Here is a 26,009-nt window from a genome sequence, read left to right on the forward strand (position 1 = left end):
TGCTCCTTTTATCCTTTTTGTGCGACCTGTAAAATATTAGGGTCGCACTCAGTATTTACAAAAATTGTGCTTGAGAAAAAGTTGGTAGATTATTACGGGAAAACGTGAAGCCACCTACCCAAATATGTGGTAGTAGACACGGGGCGTCGGCCGCCATGCCGTGTTTCATATCTTAATTGGGTTTAGTCAGTAGCGGGGTCGAATGAATGTACAGCATTAGGTCTGTTGTAGTCGCTTGACACTGTTTTAGATGGCTTAGTAAGTCTTGAACTTATTTATTCTTCCAGAACAAATCTTTTATTTTCACTGATTTCTGCGGCGCCTACACCCTCGTGCACAAACTGACCCACGAGAGCCCACCACATTCTCCAGAGAGGTAATTAGCACAGTTGAGTCCGGCCTCCTTTAGGGGGGTCTTCTGAAAAACGAAATTTAGCTTTGCACACTGAAACAAACTTCGTTTTATTTTTCTGTTTAGATTGATAACAATGAGAGAGCCCTGAGGAGAATCTGTAAATACCGACAGATTCGAAACGCGTTGGCAAAACGACAGATAGAGAGTTCAAAAAATATTTGCACGTGATAAGTGCAGCTTCTATGGTTAAAAATCATTGTTGATTAATTTCTGATGTCTGTCAAAATCTATTTTTCAACCTGTTGGGTTCAATAGCGTTTTCTGATTATCTCGCAAAGATTAATTATTTGCGCAAAGGCTAAACTCCCTTTAAAAACCAAAAAAGTACGCCAATGGAAAAAAGTAAACTCTGACACCTTGGCCAAAACTCTGCCCAAATACAAACAGACTTCCATAGTCTTTCAAGGTGGTTCTGACCTTGACTCAATATATGATGCAATTACGACTACTCTTATGAAATCAATCGATGAGTTAGCCCCCGAAAAGGTACAAAGAGTAAAAGGTGTTGAGAAAGGAGCCCCTTGGTTCACCCCAAATCTACGTGAACAAAAAAGAAAACTCCGTTGCCTCGAAAGATGCTGGAGGAAATCCAAAAAGGACACTGATAGGGAACTATATAGAATGTCGCTTCAAACATACAAAAAGCTTATCGTCTTAGCTAAAAAGGACTATTATGAGACACGTATAAACAATGCCACAAACATTCAGAGAGAAACCTTTCAAATCTTGAAAGAGTTAAGTGTGAAGGAGGAAAAGAATGACATCTCGATCAACTGTGATACCTTTCAGGGATATTTCCTCGAAAAAGTTGCGATTATCTTGTCTGATATTAAGAAGGATAATCCAGTTCCACACATCGAACAATTGCCCCCTCTAAATCCTCCAAATCTTATCTTTACAAGCTTCCCTGAAATTGACCCTACCACCTTGACACAACTGGTGGCATCCATTAAGTCAGGCTCACCTGCTGACCCGTGTCCACCCGACATTCTCCGATTAGCAATCCCGATCCTAGAAGACCAGATCTTACACCTTCTAAACACCTCACTCGCTACTGGCGCATTACCTACCTCCTTTAAAGAGGCACGCGTCAGACCCCTGTTAAAAAAGCCCGGGGCAGATCCATCCAGCCTGAAGAACTACAGACCTATCTCTCAGTTGCCATTTCTGTCAAAAGTGTTGGAACAGCACGTGCTAAAATCCCTGTCATCCCTCCTGGAATCTCACCATCTTCTCCAGGAGCGGCAGGCCGGCTTTCGGGCCCACCATAGTACAGAATTGGTAATGTTGTCTGTACTGGATGAGCTCAGATGCATGGCTGACAGCAAAAATCCAAGCGCCCTGATATTATTAGACCTTTCAGCGGCGTTTGATACTGTCAGCCATGCATTGCTCCTGGGCAGACTGACTCGGCTCGGGATAGGAGAGCGAGCCCTCGAATGGCTAACAGCCTTCCTATCTGGGAGGACGCAGAGAATTCAGGTTGCAGATCAGGTCTCCGGGGAGGGTGTTTTATCTTGCGGAGTCCCGCAGGGCTCCGCGCTCTCTCCACTCCTATTCAATCTGTACCTGCAGCCATTGATAGAGTCCCTGGCAAATATGAACTGTAAAGTTTTTAATTATGCCGACGATACTCAGCTGTTGCTGAGTATCGACAATACATCATCAGCTCAGTCCACGGCCCAAGACATACTGCGATTTACAGTGAACTGGATGTCGTCCAATTTACTGAAAATCAACCCAGACAAAACAGAGGTTCTTGTAGTTTCAACCTTGACCTCTCCCTGGAACGATCTGTTTTGGCCACAAGAACTCGGACCCACCCCAAGACCGTGTACTAGTGTTAAGAGCCTCGGCATGAAGATTGATCAGGAACTCTCGATGGCTAACCAAGTGTCTGCTGTAGTTGGTTCCTGTACCAACCTAATCAGGAAATTGCGGAAGCTCGTTCCCTTACTCTCATTGAATATGCTACGAACTATTGTCTCGGCTACAATAGTGTCGAGAATTGACTATGGCAATGCGCTATATCTTGGCCTCCCAAAAAACCTATCCAATCGTCTTCAGGTTACTCTGAATGACGCAGCACGCCTGATATTTGGTGTGCCAAGGCGGACTCATGCCTCCCCCTTGCTCTACAGGCTTCATTGGCTGCCTGTCGTGCAAAGAGTTGAGTTTAAGAGCTTGTGCATCTGTCACAAAGCAATCCATGGACAGGCGCCAGCCTACATAAAAGAGAGACTTGAACTATACAAACCCAACGCGCCCTACGATCCTCCGGTTCCTTTCTGCTGTCCTGCCCACGTTTTAAGCTGGCAACTAAAGGAGGCAGAGCTTTTTCAGTTCAGGCTCCGATAATCTGGAATAAGCTACCGGAGGTGCTTCGTAGAGAGCCCAACCTTCTCCACTTCAGGAAGTCTTTGAAGACTCTACTCTTCAAAGATGCATTTACTTCCTAGTTTCTGGCATTCCAGAATCTCTCTATAGTCATCGTGCTTCTTGTTGCTGCACTTGGTTAGTAGCGCTTTGAGACCTGTCGGTGAGCTGGCGCGATATAAAACCCAGTACAAATACAAATACAAATACAAAATACATATCGATTTGTTATTTATTTCTAACACGAGAAGTTTGTTGATGATTATTTGAGTTATTGTTTACTTGTTGGTATTTGTAACATATGTCTTAAATGTTTTGTATTTGTATATAAATGTATGGAGTGTTCTTCTCGCCTACTAATTGGTTAAATCTTACTAAAAATAATGAACAAAAGGGTTTAATAAAATTACCCATACAAACAAAGAGATTCGGTCATTTGTTTGTTGTCTCTTTAAATTTAAAGTGAGACTAAATAAGGAGGAGGGTCAGCAATTTTTCTCTTCTACTTGAATGGTTCCAAAGCATCAACTTACAAGTTTGAGTACGAGCTTTTACAGTTTTTAAGTCACACAAATACAGCTAACAGTTTCCTAGTTCTGAGTCAATAAAGATGCCACTCAAAGAGAGAAATGAGTGAAAAGATAGAACATCACATCTCATTGCACTAAAGTCAGGGTTTGAGTCTCTTCCTGAAGGCATTAATAATTTTCATATCTTAATACGCAGTAATAGGATCATTGTGAGCTGATGATCTCACTGTTCGATGTGGGACAGAGTGATTTAACTTCAAAACAACTGAATCACATCTACTTTTTGCATGGAGGACCAGACACACCACTGTAAGTTCGTTTCCCTTATTTACACAAAGCCACTAAAAGAAATAAAACAGTTGGCCAAAGTCTTGTCTTACAGGAAGTGTCAATAAATATTGATGAGCAAATTTTCTGAACCTCTTGGAGGTGGTGAAACAGATATTTGGGAAGGCCAGATAGGATCTCTCCATAGTCAATTCATGGGATGAGTTTACCTCTCACCATTAGTTTTTGTAAGAGACCTTTGTGGTAGAGAAAACGTAGCAAAGCAGTCTTAAATAAATAGCTAATTTACTTGAGGGAGAAAGGACTTTTTTTACTGAGCAGAACAACCTTCCTGTGAATATTAGAGGCAGAACAAGAGAGGAGCATCTATGCTAGAAGTTTAGAAACATGTATTCCTTAGATTAAATTAGGCCAACAAAAAATAATATATGAGTGTAAACCTTAATGAGTTAGAGGCAATACCTAGCACCTGCAATCTTGCCAAACAGTTTTTAAAGCTGATTCTTGTGTTTTAGGACTTCTTCCCAAGCCCAGAATAATTTGGATTGTAGAAACGTATGATCTGATAGGATGATGCAGAATTGAATTGAGATAGTTGTGAACTGAACAGAAGTGAGTAGCTCTGTTTCAGCCGGCACCACCATTTTTCCTTTCTGTTGATGTGCCATAACCTAAATGCCATTTTGTTTGCCAATCTAGTTTGTCTGTGCTAAAGATGGTATTTAATGGAATCAGCAGCGCATCAGCACTGTTGGCACACCAAAGGCAAGCGTGTCTGCACCTGTCCACGACTGGACCGCATCCAGGGACTAGTCATACTGCTGGGTTTTGTCTAATTTTGGTAAGTCTCCCATTTTACTGTCAATCACAAATACTTTCTGGCTTAATCTCTTTTCATCGTTGTATGAGCTTGAAGAATGTTCAAAACCCTAAAAGAGGTAGACCTACTAGTTGACAAACTTCCTTCTTCCTTATCCATGCCGCCTCTTCCTCAGTCACAATTCAGTAGTATGCAGTCCATTAATGAACCCTCGTGCTGTAGTGTGGAATGCTACTTCTTTTGAAAAATGAAATTTGGAATTTTGAACTAGCTTTTCTGACTATTATCGAAACTTGGTTGACTGATTTTACACTAGATGTCTATCAAGACATTACAGCTAAAACTTTTTCAATTTGTGAATCACACCACTCAGGTGAAAGAGGTGGAGATCTCACCAGTGCTTAATTTGTAAAATATGAGGTGCAGGTGCTCCTTTTTTTTTTATAGGAGGCCACACCCACTTCTCTTGGTTCTACCCACTTTCACCAGTGACCCCACCCACTGACTCTAGTTGCTCTACCCCAGTGCTTAATTTGTAAATAAAAAATAAGTGCCAGGGAACTTTTCGGGAGATCGCGACAGCCTGCACCGCCCATTGCCCCTGCCAGAGCTGCCAGTGACAGTACAACACAGCTACATACCATCTCAGTCCTAAAAGTGAAACAATTCAGACTATTTTTATGTATTTTGACTTATTAAACACAGTTGTTGTGTTCTTGTATTTGACAGAAATGGTTGGGAGTTTAATTTCAAGGTAAATAAAAATTAAGAAAAAAAGAGACAAAAAGAAATAAAAACTACGGAGGAAATCATCCAATACCGGCGTTTTTCCTTTTGTAACATACACATTATAAAATATATACATGTGCAGGAATTATACAATTCAAATCTGTTTTAGACCCATCTCATCTATCCATAACAAATACTTACATACAAGTAAAGACAGAACAAACTTGTTACAATGGTGATACAGAGGACTGTAAACAAGTATTGAACCTTCCAGAATTTCAAATAGCAAGAGAGGGGAGGAATAGAGAGAAAGAAGAGGGGAGAGATGATTGGAAAAGGACGACGGAGAATAGAGCACCTGCAAGAGCGACAAATATGAACAGAAGTGAAGAGAGGTGCAGAAAGAGGAATGGGGGAAATTAAGAAACCTCGCCACGTGGCTGCGCCGACAGGCCCCAGAAAGGCCCCAGAAATCCTCGAGGCCCCTGTGCATAACATTTTACAAGATAAGCAATAAGCACAATGCACCTCAATCGTATCCAGCAGCAAAATAGGGTTGTGACTTCAAGGCCTACTGGGGGCCCCTACTACTATGCAACAGTAGACCGTGGCACTGTATGGGCACATGGATGGTGCCAGAGGTATGATTGCTCAGGGCATGCCAGCTTGGACTCGCATGAAGTGAACTGTGAAGTTCACTGTCCAAGACCTGCCCTGAGCAGTCATGCTTCCGCAGTCAGCCCTGTCGGTGTGCGAGTACAATGCCATATTAGGGGCCCTCAGTTGGCCACATAGCCATGTTTTACGGTACTGCTGCAAGCCTAGGGGGAGGGACCCAGACTCGCAGCCATGACCCAGCATTGCCTGGGAGGACCACAGGCCCAGGTGAGGGAAACACGCAAAAAGCAACTCTATTGACTGCCAGTGCCACTGCCAGTGCCACGAGAAGGCTGGTCTGCTGGATGAAGGGCAGCAGGGCCAGTGCAGCCTGCAGGGCCTTTAAAGTTAACACCAGAGGGCTGGACTTCATTTCGCCTGTAGGAGCCGGAGCTAGCCTACGCCTACCATGCCTGTGACCGTCGGTGGCAGACAGTGTCACTCCATCCACCACGCTCCAAAATAAAAAAAAGCAGCCAGCGTTGCTACTTATGGTTTGCTGGTGGTGGTGGGCGGCCTGACACCGGCCTGACTTCCTTTATTCAATAGGCGGCCTAGGCCTACTGCTACCTACACTCAACATCAGGCTAACCCTCTGCCTGTGAACCCTGATAAGTAATGGCGAGGACAGGCATGCGCGTAGGTGTGCTAAGGCATGGCATACTGACAAAAATACACGCACACGCTACCTGCCACAGAGCACAGCCCTATCCCTGAAAACCCAAACTCAGCCCCCTGCCCAATCAGTGTCCCGGGCCGTGGCCCGCCCGTTGACAGCAACCCTAAAGGGCCGCAGTCCAGCCGCTGTGGTGCCGCGCAGCTTAAAGCAAATTTGAAATGAGGCATCATTGGAATAATAAAATGAGTCGGACGGACAGTCTGTGGAGTCAGTAATATGAAACATATGTATGCGCGCCGCGCACCGCATCTAAGCTGAGGTAATTTAAATGTATATACTGTCATTCACATTGCCTACCATATGACCAATTATATGACGTACAGAGTCAGAGTTGCAGACGCGTGGTGGTGTTATGTAGACCAGGCCCTGTCAAATAGGTTCCGGTGGTAAGCACCGCAAGCACCGACACAAAATAAGCACTGGTCCTCACCATCATAATCAAATACTCCTGGAAAAGCTGAGCAGAGCCCAGGGCACAGTCATAGTCACAGAATGGTGCAAAAAGAAGAGGGACACAACATAATGGTCCTGATTTCTCACATTTACTTTTTTCCAGGGGCACTGCAACTATAACTTTTACGTATTATTCATGTGAAGGCATTCAAAATTGGCAAACCCTCTTTAATTTACTCCTTGCAACCTTTCCTGATGCACTGAGGAAGATCACTGCGGGTAATCCTGCATGGGGTGACCGCTAATAGAATCTTGTCTGGTGTGGTAACATTTACAACACTGATAATATTAGTAGCTTGGGATGATTTTCATTGAACATAAGGAGCTCTTATTACAGAAAAGGTTGAAGATCCCTGTCCTAGAGGATTTTCTACAATCCAGGGATAGCTTTCTGGCCAACAAAATCACAAGGTACACACCAATGCTAATCTTGCGGTCAAAAATAATGGCTTAGTTCACTATTTCAAAATATATGGTAAAAAAAGCTGGAGGTAGAGTATTCAGGGTAGGAGCAGCTGAGTTATTAACCATAATTACTCTCCTTATACAACAGGAGCTAACAATTCTCAGATCAGAAAAGTGGCTCATTACAATAGATTGTTAAAGTGTTACTGTTTTAAGAGAGTACTTTGGGGCCCACCAGAGGGGTGGGGGGGAGAAACCGACCACAGACACAGGAATAAGGTGTGACAAAGGCCGCTTTTTTGGAAGCAGGTGCACCCTAAAGAGCAAAACCTTGGCCTGTGCCGAACAAAACTACCCCTCACTAAATATGAAGTCCCTGACAGCCCCCAACCCCCTCCCCTAAATGGTTCCCCACATTGTAAACATAAGCACAACATAAGCACACCATAACTATAACATCCCTCCTTACAACCTGCATCAGTACCCAACTAAAAATCTGTATATCCTCACCCCCTGGCAAACATTTCAGGTCTCTTACACTTGACCCCCCTTTTTGTACTAGGAAAACGCCATCCTCCTGTATTGCACACCAGCACCTGTTCCAGCGACACGAAAGCAAAACTCGACCAACCTCAATACCTAATGCACCGGCTCCCAAGACAACCCCTCTGAGAACCCCCCCCCCCCCCCCACAAGACCCAGGGCAAACCCCACCCCAGAGCACCCCAGGGCTAAAAGAAGGACCACTCAGACCCCAAAAATCAATCCCACTTGGACGCAGCGAAAAAACAGTGCGGGAGGGCAGGAAAAAAGATCGCGGTAACAACCCCCGCCGCTGCTGTGTCACTGCCACCAAATGGTGTTCAGTGACACAAAATGTCCGGTCTTATAGGGACCCAGCCCAATAAGCCCAAGGCACAGCCCAAAGCAAGCCCAACCGAAGCTGGCAGCCCAAAAGGAGCCCAATCCTCCACTCCGATCGCCCACCCCCCGCCCTCCCCCTTCCCAACTTCAGGGCCCCAAAAACCCCTGGGGGTGACAGGCCTCCCGTTGGTCGGCTGCCCCCCCCCCGCCCAAACCCCATTCTGCTTTGCAAAGTCATGTAACATAGTCTAAAGCAACTTTTATAGATAAGATTCACAATGAAAGATGATAACTTGCTTTAGAAACCCAGCAAACAATTAAACAAACAACGTTATGGACGAACGCACAAACTCTGTGTCTGGAAATGTTTGTCTAGACCCCAGCCAGCAATCAGTAGCCTGACAACACAAACTAGGAAGAAGGCAAAAGAAAGGTTTTTTCGATTCACTGAAAAGACATAAAACTTGTCGGAAAAACAATTGCAACTGTGTTAGCAATAATGATGAAAGGTTTAAATGAGCCGAGACACAAATAGATGAGTCCAAAAGTACTCAGCTCAGGACTGTGTGTGTAAAATAATAACTCCACTGGTAATGCTTTTCAAAACTGACAGAGCTTCACAAACTTCGCAAAGTTTGCCTGCAGCTGATGTTTCCGTCAAGAAAGTATTTGCTGAAAATGTTATTCCCGCAGAAAATTTGATTTTGAATGTTTTGTTTCTGTTCTGTTCTGTTTGTGTTTTTAACTCTGGTAACTTAAAATTCACAAAGATCCAAAAAGTCATCATAGTGAATCTCGTGCCCCCCAACAAAAGACTTGAAAGAAGGCAGAGCTGTTCTGCGGTATGCGAAATAAGCTGTGACTCACACTGCTACAAACACATGCACTTGCCCATTTCCAAAAGGCTTTTGTGGAATAGCAATAGCAAATATATTAGCAACTAAAACGAGGCAAATGAAAAAGCAAAAAACAGGTTCCAGGCCTGTTGTAGGGTGGGATCTCATCTGGAGGAGACCGAGAGGCAATGAGCATGGGGAGTAGTACAGACTGTACAACTCAGATTTCCTTCTGTATTTGTGTAAAGGTTAGCACAAATGGAAAACTGGGAGTCAATTGACAACACGTTCTGGGCACTTCAGCCAACCTTCGGGCTCAAACAAAATGTTTGTCTTGTGCTACAAATGGCAGAATCTGATTCACAGAAGCAAAAGTGCAGACATGTATGCCTGTAAATGTAAAATAAAACGTTATTATGTGCAAGTATGGTGTTAATTCCGCTTTTTGGGTTTACAGTTAGGGTTGGGAACATTGCTTGCATGTAAGGCTTTTTTGGTGAACCGGCATATAAGAGAAAAAAACTGATTTTGTTACACTGAGTTAGAATAAAATTAGGATTTTGTATCCCGGAAAACGACAGAATTGTAATTTGTCTCCCACTTGGCGAAGGAAGCATTTAACTTTGCCCCCGTGTAACCCAAATAAGAATAGTGTCAGCAAGCCAATGCAATGCAAGTAGATCCAAATTTGTCGGAGTTGAGAAACATCTGGGGGCATATTTACAAGCCCCTTGCGCCACTTTTGCGTCACTTTTCCCATGTTAAAAATGGCGCAAAAGTGGTGCAAGGGGCTTGTAAATCCGTCCCCTGATTTCTTCACAAGATTCCGGAAGAAAATGCTTCACACTTTCTTTGGAAGGTATAAACAAGTACTAAAGTGTATATGTGTTCTAGCCTCAGGCTAGGACTCAGAATATAGTAGAAGCTTCTTCATCACTCTTCAACAGTGTCACCATGTACTCTTCTTCATCAATACCTGATTCTGTGATATCCAATGCAGTCATGAGGTTGAAACTCTCAGCATAGGGTCAGGAGAGAGCGGCATGGTAAGAAGTAACAATATGGGTTGGGGAGTCAGGAAGAAGATGAAGAGGCAGAGAACACAAAGAAAATGATATTGTATATGTGATGCGAAGAGGGAAGATATTGAGGGTGAACAGAAAAGAAGACAAAAGAAAAGACGTGTCTGTGGAAAATATACTGAATTTTAAATATTGTGGGACATAAACGTCATAAAAAAATATGATTGCTATCAAAATACTGTGGGATAGAATATTGTTGGCAAGAATATTATTTTTTGTATTAATATCGATTGTAAGAATATTGCTGATTTTAATATTGTTTTCTTTAATCTAGTTGCAAAAATTATTTTTAAAATAATGTATTGTATTTTTGTTAATATTTTACGTTTTAGGTATTAATATTGTCGGTATTCTTTGCATTATTTTTTTAAATATCGTTTGGAAAAAATGTTTTAGTCATTTCTTTTTTTAAACTTGATTAGCAATTTATAGTGAAGTAGAGGGTTGTTGGTTTTGTAAGGGAATAGGTTGGGAAGGTAATTAAATTATGAAAAATGTTAATGTTAATTTGTTTTTTATTGTAAAAATAATTATTGAATCCGTTATTAAATATGTAAATTGTTTAGTTTAATTGTTATATTTTTAGGGGGTTTAATTTTTTTGATTTTCATGTATATTTCTAATTTATTATTAGTTCTAGTAAGTTATATTTTAGTAGTGGGTTGTTTGGTTTGTAGAGAAATATGGTGGGAAGTTAATTAAAATGAAATGCACTTACATTTATTATTAACTTGTTTTTCATGGTAATTAAATACTTAATTGTATATTAATTAATCAAATTACGTAATTTTTTTATTTTTTATTCTTGGGTGTTTTATTTCCTTTAATGTGGATCTTAATGTTTATGTTTTATTATGCATGTATTTTGATAATGTTAGTTTTTATATTTAAATTATTAAATATGTATAATGTTAGTGCTGTACTTAGCATTTAAAATAAAAACAAATAATTAACAGATAATAGTTTTTTTTCTAGGGACTAGTTTCTGTTAATAAACCTTATTTTTTAATTAATAATTCAAATTAAATATGTGCTACTAATGTTATAATGTTGTCATTTTTGTAGCTAGGCAGGTGAATGTTAATATACGTTTTGTTTTTTAAATTATATTTAAAAAATATTTTATTCTTAAATAATATAGTATATATTTTTTCTATGCACTGTTATTTAGTATTTTTTATCAAGTATTGAAATAAATTTAATAAATGATTTGGAGCTCTATTCTTCTATGTAGTCCCTTTGAATTCCAGCACTTAACCTACTGTTGCATAGACTGGAGTGGGAATAGTGATGTTGTAAGATGCGCTATATAGAGAAGCTGTTCGCCACCTACACTTAGGCACTAACCCGAGTTCCTTGCGTCCCCATACATTTTTCCAAAGGAAAATTATACACAGCTTAAAGTAAGATGGCTGAACAGAATTACACCAAGTTTAACCGAAAGCTAGTTCTTGGTCCAGAAAGCGTGTATCTTGTGATTTTGTGTAAATCCGTTCAGTAATTTTGTAGGATGAAAATATATAGAAATTTCTTGCCAAGTGTATTAGCTGAGCCAACAAATATTGGGATAAGATTTGATTGACAGCACCACATAAACAAAGATGTGATGGCAGCCATTTTAAAATTAGGGGACCCAGTCCCCTGTGATTTGATTTGATTTGATTGGACAACTTATAAAGCATGAACAAATGCCTGAGGGCATCAGAGCGCTAAAGTGGTTAGTATGCCAGAGGCCGAGAGCATCATCCCTATATTAAGAAAACCTTACAAGGCAAAAAGCCAGATCTTCAAGGACTTACGGAAAGCAAGGTGGGCTTCCAGGCAAGAGTTGAACTGAGGGAGTGTAATAAAAAATAAAGAAACATGTTTTGAGACAGGTTAGTGACAGGGCCGCACTGGAAACCACAACCGGCCCTGGCAAAGTGCTCGGCCGGCCCCCCTCCCCACTCGGGGGGTTGGAGGTGCCGCCAAGCTCTTTGCCAGGGCAGGTTTTTGGCCGATTTTGGCACAGGGCCAATTTTGCAGCTATGCTGCAAAACCGGCCCTGTAACAAAAACGGCCCCCAGGGGCCCAAAACCGCCCCCACCCGTGCGGCACACAGGGGGATTGCCAGCTGGCTGCTATGGCCAGTCCGGCCCTGGAAAGTGATCATCTTCCCCAAGCCTAGTAAGGGTATCTCGGAAGGCTTCTCCACGGCAATGGGCAAAATAGTATGTTTTTTCTCTGTGCTGTGGATCCACAGAGGATTCACGATTCGCAGCAATGACATAAAAAATATGGGCTACTTCCTGTTGACAAAATTAGTAGCCACCCCATGCTGACCAGGGCCTGGGGCGTTGGCAGGTGCATTTTTGATAGAGAGAGGGCATGTGGTCCTACTCTCCAAGTTTTTTTCAGGACCCTGGTGCCCCATCCCAATGGACCCCATTAGAAACGCTTCCTAGGCTTTATAGAGGCCCGGGACCCTATCTCCCTTCTACAATCCTGATAATTAGTAGAGGAGGGTGCGCAGACCCCCTCCCCTACCTCATTGAGTGCTTGAGGGCTCCATCCAAAGGGTAAAGACTGAAATGTTGGGTAGGAGGCAGGCACCCATCGTCCCTACCATTGTACTAGCCCCAGGACCCCATCTCCCAGCATCGAAAACAACTCCAGTGTCCCAGAGACCCCAACCCCTGGGAAAGTGGCATCTCTTTCCTTGAAGAGTGCAGACATACTTTGTCCATACTCTCCCAGGAAGGGAACACAACTTTGCTCTCGCCTAGACAGGAGCAGTGAATAATGCCACTCCTACCCAGAAGGGAGAAAAGTTATCAAAGCAGCTTCCGCTAGCACTACAATAGGTGCTGGCTGTGGAGATGGCAGGGGCCGTGGGGGCCTTGGTACTTCCCCTGTGCCCCCCAACTGATGTAGACATTGTGGGGTCCATGGGTGGGGATCATCTGCCAGGGGAGTCAATAGATCCGAAGGGGGCACTAAGGCTCCCCCACAGCCTGCAGATGATTTGGAGATATGTGGGTGCCCCAAGTTGGCACTGGGGAACTCACCACTAATTGAAGTGGTGGGCTGCTACCAGGGGAGCTAGTAGGGACCACTGGGGCTCTGGGACACCCTTCATGGTTCCCAAAAACAATTTAAAAACTGCTTGGGTCTTTAGCACCCCTGTTGTTTATTATTTATATTAATGGCCTGTCTAATTGTCTGAAAAAAGCCACCCCTGATGTCCCAACAATTTTAGGCAATCCCTTACCTGTGCTTTTATATGCAGACGATGCGGTGCTTATGGCACGCACACCTAATGCTTTACGTCTGCTTGTACATAGTTTTGTAAATTCTATGGAGGGATTGGACTTGAAGGTAAATTTTAAAAAGTCTTTTATTATGTCCTGTGGGCCGGGCAAAAGGAAACTTAGTACAATTCGAATTGGCACAGATAAATTAGAATCTGTTCCTAAATTTCCTTATTTGGGGTTGGTTTTCACTGCGAACAGCTCGTGGAGTGGGCATTTGGCCCACGCCACGAGTAAGTTCTCGAAAGCCAACAATTCTGTTCTGAGTCTCCCTCGCCCAAAGAAAATTGGTGCCACAAAGGCTATTTTAAAGATTTTTAAATTACAGTGTTCACCTGTCGCTTCGTATGGAGCAGAAGTATGGGGGTCGGATAGCAGCATCTGTATTCAAAGAGAGGAAAACCGTTTTTGTAGAAAAGTGCTGGGCGCACCGATTTCCTCATCTGATTTTATTTGTCACAATGAACTTAACCTCCCCTACATAAGTGATTTTATCAGAGCAAGACCAGCTCTCTTCTGGATTAGAATCTGGAGGAATGATGCCGCTTTCCTCACACAAAACATCATTAAGGACTGCCTAAATTGTGAACATGGTATGAAAATTCCTTGGTTTACAGAAGTTTTTAAATCGCTTAATGAAATTGATAGAGGTACTTTGTTCACTGACCCAATGACAATTGAACTAAAGGACAAAGTTGAAGTACAAAATGCACTTTATGCACTTTATAGAAATGGTCGCATAGGAAGAGAATCCCAGAAATCAAGGGTCATGAAATATATAGGAAATGGTCTTTGCATGCAAATTCTGCCGCCCTACCTTTCCCTCCCTATGTCAAACTGGGAGCGATCTCTATTGTTCCGTTTAAGGGCAGGAACTGTGAAATTTCTGCTGTCTTTTCCTATGGGGTACCGACATAGTGCCGACCTTACTCCATGTCCTTGTGATGGTGTGAGCACACAAGATGACCTGCACTTTCTATTTTTCTGTAAATTTTACTTGAGATTTATTAAATGGCTTTTAACTCCGTATTTTAGAAAACACAGACCTCTCACACTTAAAGAATCTTACATGTTGTTGCTTACCTTGGATACCGATGAACTGACCTTTCGCACTAGCACTTTTTTAAGATTAGCCATACGAGCGCGCAAGACAATGGAAAATCCCTGAAATCAGAAACTAGTCATAATGATGCTACTGTGTAAATATTATAATGAAATGAAATTTATTGTACAGTCATTGTATGAATTATTATGATAATATGGAATGTTATTTATATAAATCCTTTTTTATTCTTTGCTTGTATTATATATAAATGTGTGTTTCTGCTGTATTCGGTACTTTTATGAATTTTATGAAATTCGAATAAAGGTCTTTTGAACTTGAACTGCTTGGGTCTTTAGAAGGTCGGATACCCTAAAAATATTATTTTAAAAATATACATACTTTAATAATTGAGGGTCCATAACCACTCATTTATTATTAACTACTCCGCAAAGGAGCATTTGATAGGCCTTAGGGTTATTTATTTGTTTTGTTATTATTGTATGGTGGTTTCCTATCCTGGCCAGGGGCACCATCAACATGTTATGTAAGTATTGTGTGGGCTGCAGGGAGTTCAGCAGCCCCCCAGAAGTACTTAGAAAAATAACCATATGTTTCCTAGAATCTGTATTACATAATCGAACGAAAAGGTGATTATTTTTTACGTATTTCCACGCTAGAGCTTTTGCTCTTCTGCTTGGGATGAGGTACTTTTTGTGGTTCATCTTGTAGCTGCATTATGTGGCTTGAAGGGTGTAAAAGAAAGAATCCTACATTTATTTAATATTGTTTGGATTACAAATGCTTTATTTAAACCTTTTTTTACAGACATTGCAATAATAATAATGTGATTTATAGAGCGCAAACAGCTACCTCACAAGGAGGTGTCCCGGCGCTGGCAATGACCTCTTGGAAAACCCATTACGCTTACTTTATATAAATTGACAGTGACTTACACTAAAAGAACCTTAGAATTTAACAGAAAAAAACGAAGGTTGCAGTGAAGTTATAGTTAGGTGACAATACCAGTTGTAACATTACACTTAAAACTAAAAATGCGCCCTCGCTATGCACTAATTACCTCACATATTACACCATTCACCACATGTTCTATGTTATCATTCATTACATCACTATATTATCTGAAATTACCTCATTGATGACAACACTGAGCATGGCAGGGGCACGAGTTATAGTAACTTTAAGCCATAAGGTATAGGTCTTTCAGTTAGCTATGAATGGTGAATGTTACACCCCACGGTTTCGGGCTGGCTAAGAAGCATTGAAGCCAGTCAGAAGCCAACGCTCAAATAGTATGAGTACAATTCAATGGACCAATAACCTGTGCTCATCCTCTGGTAGCTTGGCAGAAGCAGTCAGGCTTATCCTTGGGGTTCGAGTGTAAAGCGTTGGTAAAACACCCCCCTCGCAACACACTGGGTTTACCACAAAAAGACTCCACACTGTGTGTATAAAAACACTTTTCTCTGTATTACATACACGCACAGAAATGATGTCTTTTATTCCTGCTGAGGAATGATCAATGCGTTTCGGGTTAAAAAAAGTCTTATTCGTGATATTCGCTGTCACATAGGAAAATGTCTTTCATCGAAAACTATCCATACACTTACCAGAAATATAGACATAAAAAAGGAAGATAAAGCATAAGCACCATCTTGTAACATGTTACAACTTTACAATTAATTAAATAAACCAAAATTTAGTAAATACTTCCTAATTAAAGAGTTGCACGTCATCAAAATAATAATATATACCTATTTGTTATATGTTTAAGTAAATACTTAGGGGCAGATTTATGAAGGGCTTGCGCCACGTTTACGCCGCCGTTGCGTGACGCAACGGCGCGGAAACGTGGCGCATCCCTGCGCCCTATTTACAACGTGACGCATCTAGGAGATGCGTCATGTTGTACAGCACTGCGCCATGAGGAGGCGTTCCTGCGCAGGGGGGGGGGGCGTTCCTGCGCAGGAACGCCTCTTGAAAGTGGCTGAGTGAAATCTATGAGATTTCACTCAGTCACTTTCACGGCAATGCTGCGTCATGTCTACTGTGTCACTCTAGTGGGTCAATCGATCATTCAATATGGCTTCTGCCTGTCCATGGTTTTGGTTTAACAGACTAATGCATTCTGGGAGTTGTAGTCCTTGTTCCCTTCAGTTAATGTGCGAGAACTGCTACATCTGTAATCGATGATTTGTAAAAACAAAAGTACTGTGACATGGAGCCACCTGCTACCGTACCTCTTTCGGTGCCATGAACGTTAAGCATCAAAAGTATTGCTTAACTCTACATTCCTCACTCAGCACCACAGGTTAGCACCTTCTTTAACAGCTGCACCCTACCTCCATTCCACCTTGGTGGTGAAGCCAATGAAAGGCATGGCCTATCCTCAACATTTCCCGCGATCCTCTGGAGACATCAGCTGGACGAGGCTGCTGTGAGCTCACACCCCGAGCTGCGTGTGTGTCCATTGCGGAGCTCCTTGATCGGAACCAGCAGGCAGACACTGCCTCGGCGGGCACGACATGAGCACATTACCCGCGTGGCTGGCCTGGCATCGATTAGCATCCCGTGTAAGCAAGAAGCAGGAAGGGCCTTAGCTCGCGCCTGCACACGCCTGGAGGACAATTCCAAATAATATGGGCCCCGCAGGGTCGGAAAGCAAGAGACGAAGTATCCCGTCAGGCACAATAGCATCAGCGTGTGTAAACAAGGGGAGTAAACTCGAAGGGACTGCAGCTGTGTGAAAATCACAGGAGCAAACCACACAGGGACTGCTGCTGCAGGTGTAAATCACAGGAGCAAAGATCACAGGGAATGCAGTGGTGTGTGTAAATCACAACTAAGAAAGGACTGCAGCAGCATGCGGAAATCACAGGAGCAAATCAGGAAAGAACTGCAAAAATATGTGTAAAAAAATCACAAGAGCACACCAAGTAGAGACTGAGGTAACATGTGCAATTCACAGGAGCAAACGAGACAATGACTGCAGCATCAGGTGTAAATCACAGGATCAAACCACACAAGGACTGCTGCTACATGTGTAAATCATGGGAGCAAGCAAACCACACCGGGACTACTGCTGCATGTGTAAATCATGGGAGCAAGCAAACCACACAGGGACTACTGCTGCATGTGTAAATCACAGGATCAAACCACACAGGGATTGCTGCTACATGTGTAAATCATGGGAGCAAGCAAACCACACCGGGACTACTGCTGCATGTGTAAATCACAGGATCAAACCACACAGGGATTGCTGCTACATGTGTAAATCATGGGAGCAAGCAAACCACACAGGGACTACTGCTGCATGTGTAAATCACAGGATCAAACCACACAAGGACTGCTGCTACATGTGTAAATCATGGGAGCAAACCACAAAGGGACTGCTGCTGCATGTGTAAATCACAGGAGCAAACCATACAGGGACTGCTGCTGCATGTGTAAATCACAGGAGCAACCCACACACGGACTGCTGCTACATGTGTAAATCACAGGCTCAACCCGCAAAGGGACTGCTCCTGCATGTGTAAATCACAGGAGCAAACCACACAGGGATTGCTGCTACATGTGTAAATCACAGGCTCAAACCACAATGGGACTGCTCCTGCATGTGTAAATAACAGGAGCAAACCATGCAGGGACTGCTGCTACATGTGTAAATCACAGGAGCAAACCACGCAGGGACTGCTGCTGCATGTGTAAATCACAGGATCAAACCACACAGGGATTGCTGCTACATGTGTAAATCACAGGCTCAAACCACAAAGGGACTGCTGCTGCATGTGTAAATCACAGGAGCAAACCATGCAGGGACTGCTGCTGCATGTGTAAATCACAGGAGCAACCCACACACGGACTGCTGCTACATGTGTAAATCACAGGCTCAACCCGCAAAGGGACTGCTCCTGCATGTGTAAATCACAGGAGCAAACCACACAGGGATTGCTGCTACATGTGTAAATCACAGGCTCAAACCACAAAGGGACTGCTCCTGCATATGTAAATAACAGGAGCAAACCATGCAGGGACTGCTGCTACATGTGTAAATCACAGGAGCAAACCACGCAGGGACTGCTGCTGCATGTGTAAATCACAGGAGCAAACCACGCAGGGACTGCTGCTGTTATGTTATGTTATGTTATTCGGAACTTGTTAAGCGCATGGTCACCCAGGGGTTTCATGGCGCTGAATGAGACAGATGGTAAATCAAGAGACAGATGGTAACAATGCTCTAACCGTGCGCTTGTTTGAATAACCAGGTCTTCAGAGCTCCCCTAAACTCTGTCAGCTTAGTACAGTTCCAAATAGACAGGGGCAGGGAATTCCAGGTTTTTGGGGCAAGGTATGCGAAACAGGATCCGCCGAGTCGTTTCTTTTTAAATGTCGGCAACGTGAGGAGGGACTGGTGGGCAGAGCGAAGGTCTCGGGTCGGTTCGTATTTATTTATGAGTTGATTGACGAACCTCGGGCTTTTTCCGTGGAGAGCCTTGAAGATTATGCAGCCTACCCTAAAGGTGATCCGTTGGGCTATAGGGAGCCAGTGAAGGGAGGCTAACAGAGGTTTGGCTGACTTCCTGCGATTGCTCTTGAATATTAATCTAGCCGCTTGATTTTGAACAATCTGCAGGCGTTTAGCAATGGCGACGGGTAGGCCCAAGTAGATGGAGTTGGAAAAATCTAATCGCGAGATGACCAATGCGAGTACTACCTGGATGAGAGCGGAGTGAGTCAGCAGATGGGCGATTTTCTTAATCTTTCTTAACTGAAAGAAACAGGAGGAAATCACTGTTCCGGCCTGGGTTTTCAGTGAGAGGTCGGAGCAAAGAGTGACCCCGAGGCTCTTTACTGACTGAGAGGGGGATGGAGGGGTGCCCATTGAGGATGGCCAGAAGTGGGGGCCCCAGCTTAGTGCGCTGTTACTGGGGAGTACAAGCTCTGTCTTTCCTGCGTTGAGCTTGAGATGGTTCTGATCCATCCAGCTCTGGATGTGCAGCATGGTCTTTTGGAATTCCTCGATGGAGTCCGGTGAGTTGAGGGGGAATACCAGCTGCAAGTCATCTGCATAGTTGTAAATGGTGACTTTCCTGTTTTTCAGAGAGTGCAGTAGAGGTTTAAGATATAAATTAAAAAGGAGGGGGGATAATGAGGAGCCTTGTGGGACACCGCAGGTGGTGGAGAGTATAGGTGCTATAAAGTTCTCCAGCTTTACAGCCTGGGATCTATCCGTCAGAAAGGACTTAATCCAATCAAGAGCCACGCCACTAAGGCCGGATTGTTCGACACGGTGTAATAAGATGGTATGATCCACCGTGTCCAACGCGGCCGACAGGTCAAGGAGTACGAGGGCTTGGTGGATTCCATTGTCGGCATTGGTCCTTAGAGTATTCTGGACAGCGAGGATCACCGCCTCGGTGGAGTGTGCCTGGCGGAATCCAGCTTGGTTGGATTCCAGGTAGTCTGATGTTTCTATAAAGTTGGATATGCAGCTGGTTACATGGGCTTCAAGCAGCTTGGCGCCGTAAGGGAGAAGGGAAATGGGGCAGTAATTGGAAAGGTTGGATGGATCGGCACCCGGTTTCTTAATTAGAGGGACTAGGGTGGCATTTTTAAAGGAATTGGGGACTATTCCTCGTGATAGGGAGGTGTTCAAGATGGGGAGTATGCCTTGAGGGAGTGCAGCATAAACTTCCTTTAGTATATGCGGGGGGCAAGGATCGTTGGGGGAGCCAGATTTTACTTGGTTCATCAGTTCCAGCAATTTGGGTTGGTCGATGGGGGGGATATCCTGGAGAGTATTAGGGTTTCTACTGATGTCCGAGTGGTCTGCCATGACATGGTTAGTTTGAATACTATTTTTTATGATGTCGATCTTCTCCTTGAAGAAATCATTGAGCCGGTTGTACATCATTTGGGATGCTGGTTGAGAGGGAGAGGTTCTGGAATCGTTACATAAGTCGTTTACGACTCTGAAAATTTCCCTTGATTTGTTTTGAGCATTAGAAATTTTTTATGAGAAAAAAGTAGCTTTGGCAGATAAGATAGCGCTCTTATAGTTTTTACGAGCTGTCGTGTACGATGATCTGTCTGTGGCGTGGTAGCCGTGTCTCCACTTCCTCTCTAGTTGGCGGAGTTCTAATTTCTGCTTTTTTAAGTCAGCAGAGAACCACCTGTGGGCGTCCATGCGACGGGCGCGGGAGAACCTGGTGAGAGGAACATGTTCGTTGCATGCAGAAAGAAGCCACTCGGTGTGCGCTTTATTCATCAAGTTGATGTCTGGGGCCGGGGTAGGGATGGAGTTGGTTAGGGTGGATAGGAAATCTTGGAAGTTTAGGGATCTCCATTTCCTGGTTGACCCCCCCCCCCCCCCTCCCCCCCCGAGGGCGCATGGTTTTTTGGGTTGCCCTGAGTGGTGAAGGAGAATTTCAATAGGTGGTGGTCAGACCAAATGCATGGTGAGGCCGAGGGGCAGGAGGTAGGGATATTGTGAGTCCAAATGTGGTCTAGAATATGTTCTTTTTCATGGGTGGGGATCAGGACGTGTTGACGGAAGTTTAGATTAGAGAGGAGCTCGAAAAGTTCTGTGGCATGAGGTCCGGCTTCCGAATTATTGTACCAGTAGTTGAGATCCCCTATGACCATGACCTTGTCATAGTCAACGACTAGACCTGCTAGTTGCTCAGACAGGGAGGCTGGGAAGGAAGGCATGGATGTAGGTGGTCGGTAGATCAATGCTAGCACCATGGTGCCTATATCGGTGTCAGATTTAATGACTAAGTTTTCAGTATCTGATAAGTCTAGAGGAGGTAGGGTGGTGAACGTATGGTCTTTATGAATGATGGCAGCGACGCCTCCACCGAATTTTCCTTGTTTTCTATTTGCTGCATGTGTAAATCACAGGAGCAACCCACACATGGACTGCTGCTACATGTGTAAATCACAGTCTCAACCCGCAAAGGGACTGCTCCTGCATGTGTAAATCACAGGAGCAAACCACACAGGGATTGCTGCTACATGTGTAAATCACAGGCTCAAACCACAAAGGGACTGCTCCTGCATGTGTAAATCACAGGAGCAACCCACACATGGACTGCTGTTGCATGTGTAAAGCAAAGGAGCAACCCACACCGAGACTGCTGCTGCATGTGTAATTTACAGGAGCAAAGCACAAAGTGACTGCTATTGCATGTGTAAATGAAAGGAGTAAACCACACAGGGAATGCAGTGGTGTGTGTAAGTTACAGGAGAAAACGAAGGAAGGATTTCAGCAGCAGGCGTAAATTACAGGAGCAAATCAGGAAAGTACTGCAGCAATACGTGTAAATAAAATCACAAGAGCACATCAGGCAGAGACTGAAGCACAATGTGTACCTCACAGAAGCAAACCAGAAAATAGCTGCATCAGCACGTGTATAGTCCATAGCACACGAGCACTTCAGGCAGGAACTGCAGTCACAACAGCAAATCAAATGAGCATCCCAGGGCCATGGGGGTACTTGCAACAACATGAGTAATTCAGAGGATCCAACTTGACGGGGACGGCAGCAGCAAGGGGGGTTCACACGATCGCCTTAACGGGGAATTGCAGCAGCAAGTAAAATCACCGCGGAAATTAGGCATGCAGCATCTGCAAATCACATTAGAAAACCAGGAGTTGACTGCAGCAGCACGTGCACAGACGAGGACACCTCGAGCAGAGCCAGCAGAGGAAAATAACAGGAGCAAACGAACCGAGCACTGCCACAGCGTGTGAAACCACAGAAGCACCTCGGACAGCGACTCCGAGGCAGCCGCAAACCATCCACGGAAGAACGGAGAAGGAAATGCAGGGCACAAGAAGATACTGGCAAGCTCGGATCACATCAGCAACCTGGCAGGGGCTGCAGCAGGAAGTGCCAGTAATGGGGGAAACTGGCACTGCTGCAACAAGCTCAGATCACATGAGCAATCGGGCAGGGGCTGCAGCAGAAAGTGCCAGTGATGGGGAAAACTGGCACTGTTGCAACAAGCTCAGATCACATGAGCAACCAGGCAGGGGTTGCAGCAGAAAGTGCCAGTGATGGGGAAAACTGACACTGCTGCAACAAGCTATGAGCACATGAGCAACCAGGCAGGGGTTGCAGCAGAAAGTGCCAGTGATGGGGGAAACTGGCACTGCTGCGACAAGCTCAGATCACATGAGCAATCGGGCAGGGGTTGCAGCAGAAAGTGCCAGTGATGGGGAAAACTGACACTGCTGCAACAAGCTATGATCACATGGGCAACCAGGCAGGGGTTGCAGCAGAAATTGACAGTGATGGGGACAACTGGCACTGCTGCGACAAATTCAGATCTCATCAGCAAACTGGATGAGTCTAAAGGTAAGCAGCAAGTGCCAGTGATGGGGACAAACTGGGAGTGCTGCGGAAAGTTCAAAACACACCACAACCCAGGCAGGGCTGCTGCAAGGAGTGCTAGTCAGAAGAAGAAACTGGCGCAAATTACAATTAAACGCAGCACAAACACTAAACAGCAAGTGGAAAATACTTGTAAAACGAGGAAGGGACCCCAGCACTAAGTGCAGGTCAAAGGAAAAAACAGGCCGTCGCCCTTGCGACACAACCAGGTAGAGACCACAGCAGCAAGGGCAAGGCACGGGAAGAAACTGGCACTGTAGAAACAAGTTCAAATCACATCAGCAACCAGGCAGGGGCTGCAGCAACGAGTGCCTGTGATCGTAAAACTGGGACTGCTGCCGCAAGTTCAAATTTCATCAGCAACCAGGCGGGGGCTGCTGCAATTGCCGCAAGTCACAGGATGGAAACTGGCACTGCAGAAACGAATACAATTCACATCACAAACCAGCAGCAGTCAGTGCAAGTCATAAGAAGAAACTGGGACTGCTGTGGTAAGTGTAAATTACAAGAAAACGCAAAGAAAGGACTGAAGCAACCAGTGGAAATTACATGTGAAACCAGGAAGGGACTTACGCATTAAGTGCAAATCATAGGATAAAACAGGCCGTCACACCCGAGGCACAACCAAGTAGAGACCACATCAGCAAGGGCAAAGCACTGGAATAAACTGGCACTGCAGCACCACGCACAACTCACAACTGCAAGCCAGACAGGGCCTGCAGGCTGCAGCAACAACTGCCCCCTATATGAGCAAACCACCAGGGAGGGCCTGCAGAAGCGAGTGCAAATCATACGAGTGGACACCTTAAAACATAGGACTGCAGTAAAAAATGCAAATCATAGGAGTCCGCCGGGAAGGGGCTGATGCACCAGATTCAGGAAACTTCAGGAAATCCGAAGGTGGGGACAACAGTAGGAAGTTACATTTCTTATTGTATCAGTCACTCGGTGGATGGTGACATTGGACCCAGCTTCAGTTCGCCTCACCACGCCCTCAGTTCCTAGGTCACTCGTATGGGTTGACAATCTATTGAGCATTTGGGAAGCGGGAAAAGTACACAAAAGAAATGTCAAGTGGGACCCTCGACACAGACGCACACCATATTAAATAAACACTGGAAGACAAGCTGCCAGAAATACTGCGAAGAGGCTGCCTTAGCTGCAGGCGCCCCGCCCGCCTGGGCCGACAGGTGCAAGGTGGGCCTGAGGAAGGCGCCGAGGCTTCTTTTTCACGCACCTGTGGGGAGAAAGAGAGATCATGCCCAGCTCTGGCAAACCTCGGAACAATGTTTGTATTGAGCACATGTAGTGAACGGAAAGGGTTGAAGTGCACCTTTTATCGGTAGATATTTGAATTAAGACACATGAACTGCGAGGTGCCCAGGATCACACGCCCGTAGAGCGAAGGGAGCCAAGATTAAATGCCGTGTCCCCTGTTTCACAAACTACAGTTTAGCCACTGGTCCATCTCCTCCTCTGCCTGACCCCACAGATGCCCTCTCCCGACCCTATCCCTCACTCACCTTCCGGGTTGGCGCTGATGAAGACCCGCACACTCCGGCCTGTGGGCACCTGGTGAGCGGGCAGCGCAGCCAGGTTCCCAGAGAAGGCCGCCCGGCGGAGCGCAGAGTCCCTGATCCCGGGCAGCCGGGTGCCAGGGGCGGAGGGCCACATCCTCCCTGGCGCTGACGGGAGCTTTCGCCCCGATCTCCGCAGCGGCGTGGATCCTGCTGCGGGGGGATCAGAAGCACCCCCCTCCTCCGGCGCCCCTGGGGGCCGCGCTGCCACCGGGCGACGCGGCCATGGAGCGCTCCCGGCGTGTCCCCCCGGCTCTGCCCCGGTTCTCCTCAGTGTGGCTCCCGCTGGGCTGCTGCTCCGAAGCTGGCAGGTGACGGCAGCGGTTCCCAGCTGCCCCGAACTCCTGCAGCCAGTCCCTGCGGCTTCACACCGTGCCAGTCGGCTCACATCAGGGTAATGTTTAAAGAAGAGTTCGCGTGACTCAGATGCTTTACTCCTGTAGCTGCATCCTTTCTTGTATTTGGCTTCTATGCGCTACAAAGTGAAGACGTCTGCCTTTGATGTTTGTATCGGTCTTTAAAAAAAACACATGCTTAAGAATACAGGAATAGTGTAAGGCTAAGAGCTGTCTTGGCGCCAGGAAACTGCCCCCAGTTTCAGAGGCGCTGCCCTGTCCACTTGACACCGTGCGGTGTCACAGCGCCTATCCTTGCGTGCTACATGCACTGGACTTCAGCGGAGGATAGCCTGCTCGGGGCCGAGTCTGCTGGAGGGCGCGAGCTTCTCCCACAGAGATGAACCTGTCTCCTCGCATTCCTGGACACGCAGTGCCTGCGCGGTTTTTAAAGCAGCTCGTTGCCCACTTGCTCGACACGCCTTCGGGAGTTGGGGCAGCTGGTTCACGCTGTTCGCGGGGCAGAGACTGAGCAGGGACTCTGAGGGGGCGGGAGGGACAGCTGGAGATCCTCTGTGCGCCCCAGCGGCCGGGGGCTTCCCGCGTGACACTTGAAAGGCTTGCATGAAGACCCGGCTGCTGTCCCTGCAGTCCGGAAAGCGCTGTCCAGCAGAGAGGGGCGGACACAGAGGAGCGGGGCTCCCGCTCTCTGCCAGGGAACCTTCTGCTTCCTGTGCCAGGGATGAGAGAGGTCCTGCTGCCAGTCGAACCACCTCTGAGGCGGTTTCCGCTCCCACCGCCAGAGGCACAGCGGGGAAATCAGTGCAGATGCACGGGATGAGCGCTCAGCGCGGCTGCGCCCAGGCAGAACGCCCTCCAGCCAGCCTGTCAAGACGCGCCTCCTCTCTCTGCACTGGTCCTGCATCCGTCCCAGGGCAGGGAGCTCTACAGGCTGACCGCAGGGGGGAGCGCGCAGGCGCTGGAGGGGCTCGGGGCGAACAGCAGCCCCAGCCCGGCAGCTACCAGTGGAGACCCCTTGGGCGGTGCCTCACTTGCTGCACTGGGCGCGCCTAGTGCTCTCACCGGCCACTAATTCATTCCCTCAGTGAGCCGCAACTCTGGGCTGAGCAGGCAAGCGGCAGAGACACCCCTCCCCGCCGCCTTTCAGACCCCTTCAAGAGGCAGCAGCCGCCACCTCCTGAAGGCTAGTA

The 26,009-nt window shown here is 45.6% G+C and overlaps 1 protein-coding gene across 1 annotated transcript in view; it reads right to left on the bottom strand.

Annotated features, from left to right (window-relative positions):
- NWD2 (NACHT and WD repeat domain containing 2) overlaps positions 1–25,507 on the bottom strand; it is a 715,806-nt gene extending 690,299 nt beyond the window's left edge. The window contains exon 1 of the mRNA XM_086964001.1: positions 24,410–25,507. Within this exon, the coding sequence (XP_086820127.1) occupies positions 24,410–24,560 (151 nt within the window). The 5' untranslated portion in view covers positions 24,561–25,507. The remainder of the gene's footprint in view (positions 1–24,409) is intronic.
- Between the last annotated feature and the right edge of the window lie 502 nt (positions 25,508–26,009).

Source organism: Lissotriton vulgaris, chromosome 3_2, assembly GCF_964263255.1.
Source record: "Lissotriton vulgaris chromosome 3_2, aLisVul1.2, whole genome shotgun sequence".
NCBI classification, from domain to species: domain Eukaryota; kingdom Metazoa; phylum Chordata; class Amphibia; order Caudata; family Salamandridae; genus Lissotriton; species Lissotriton vulgaris.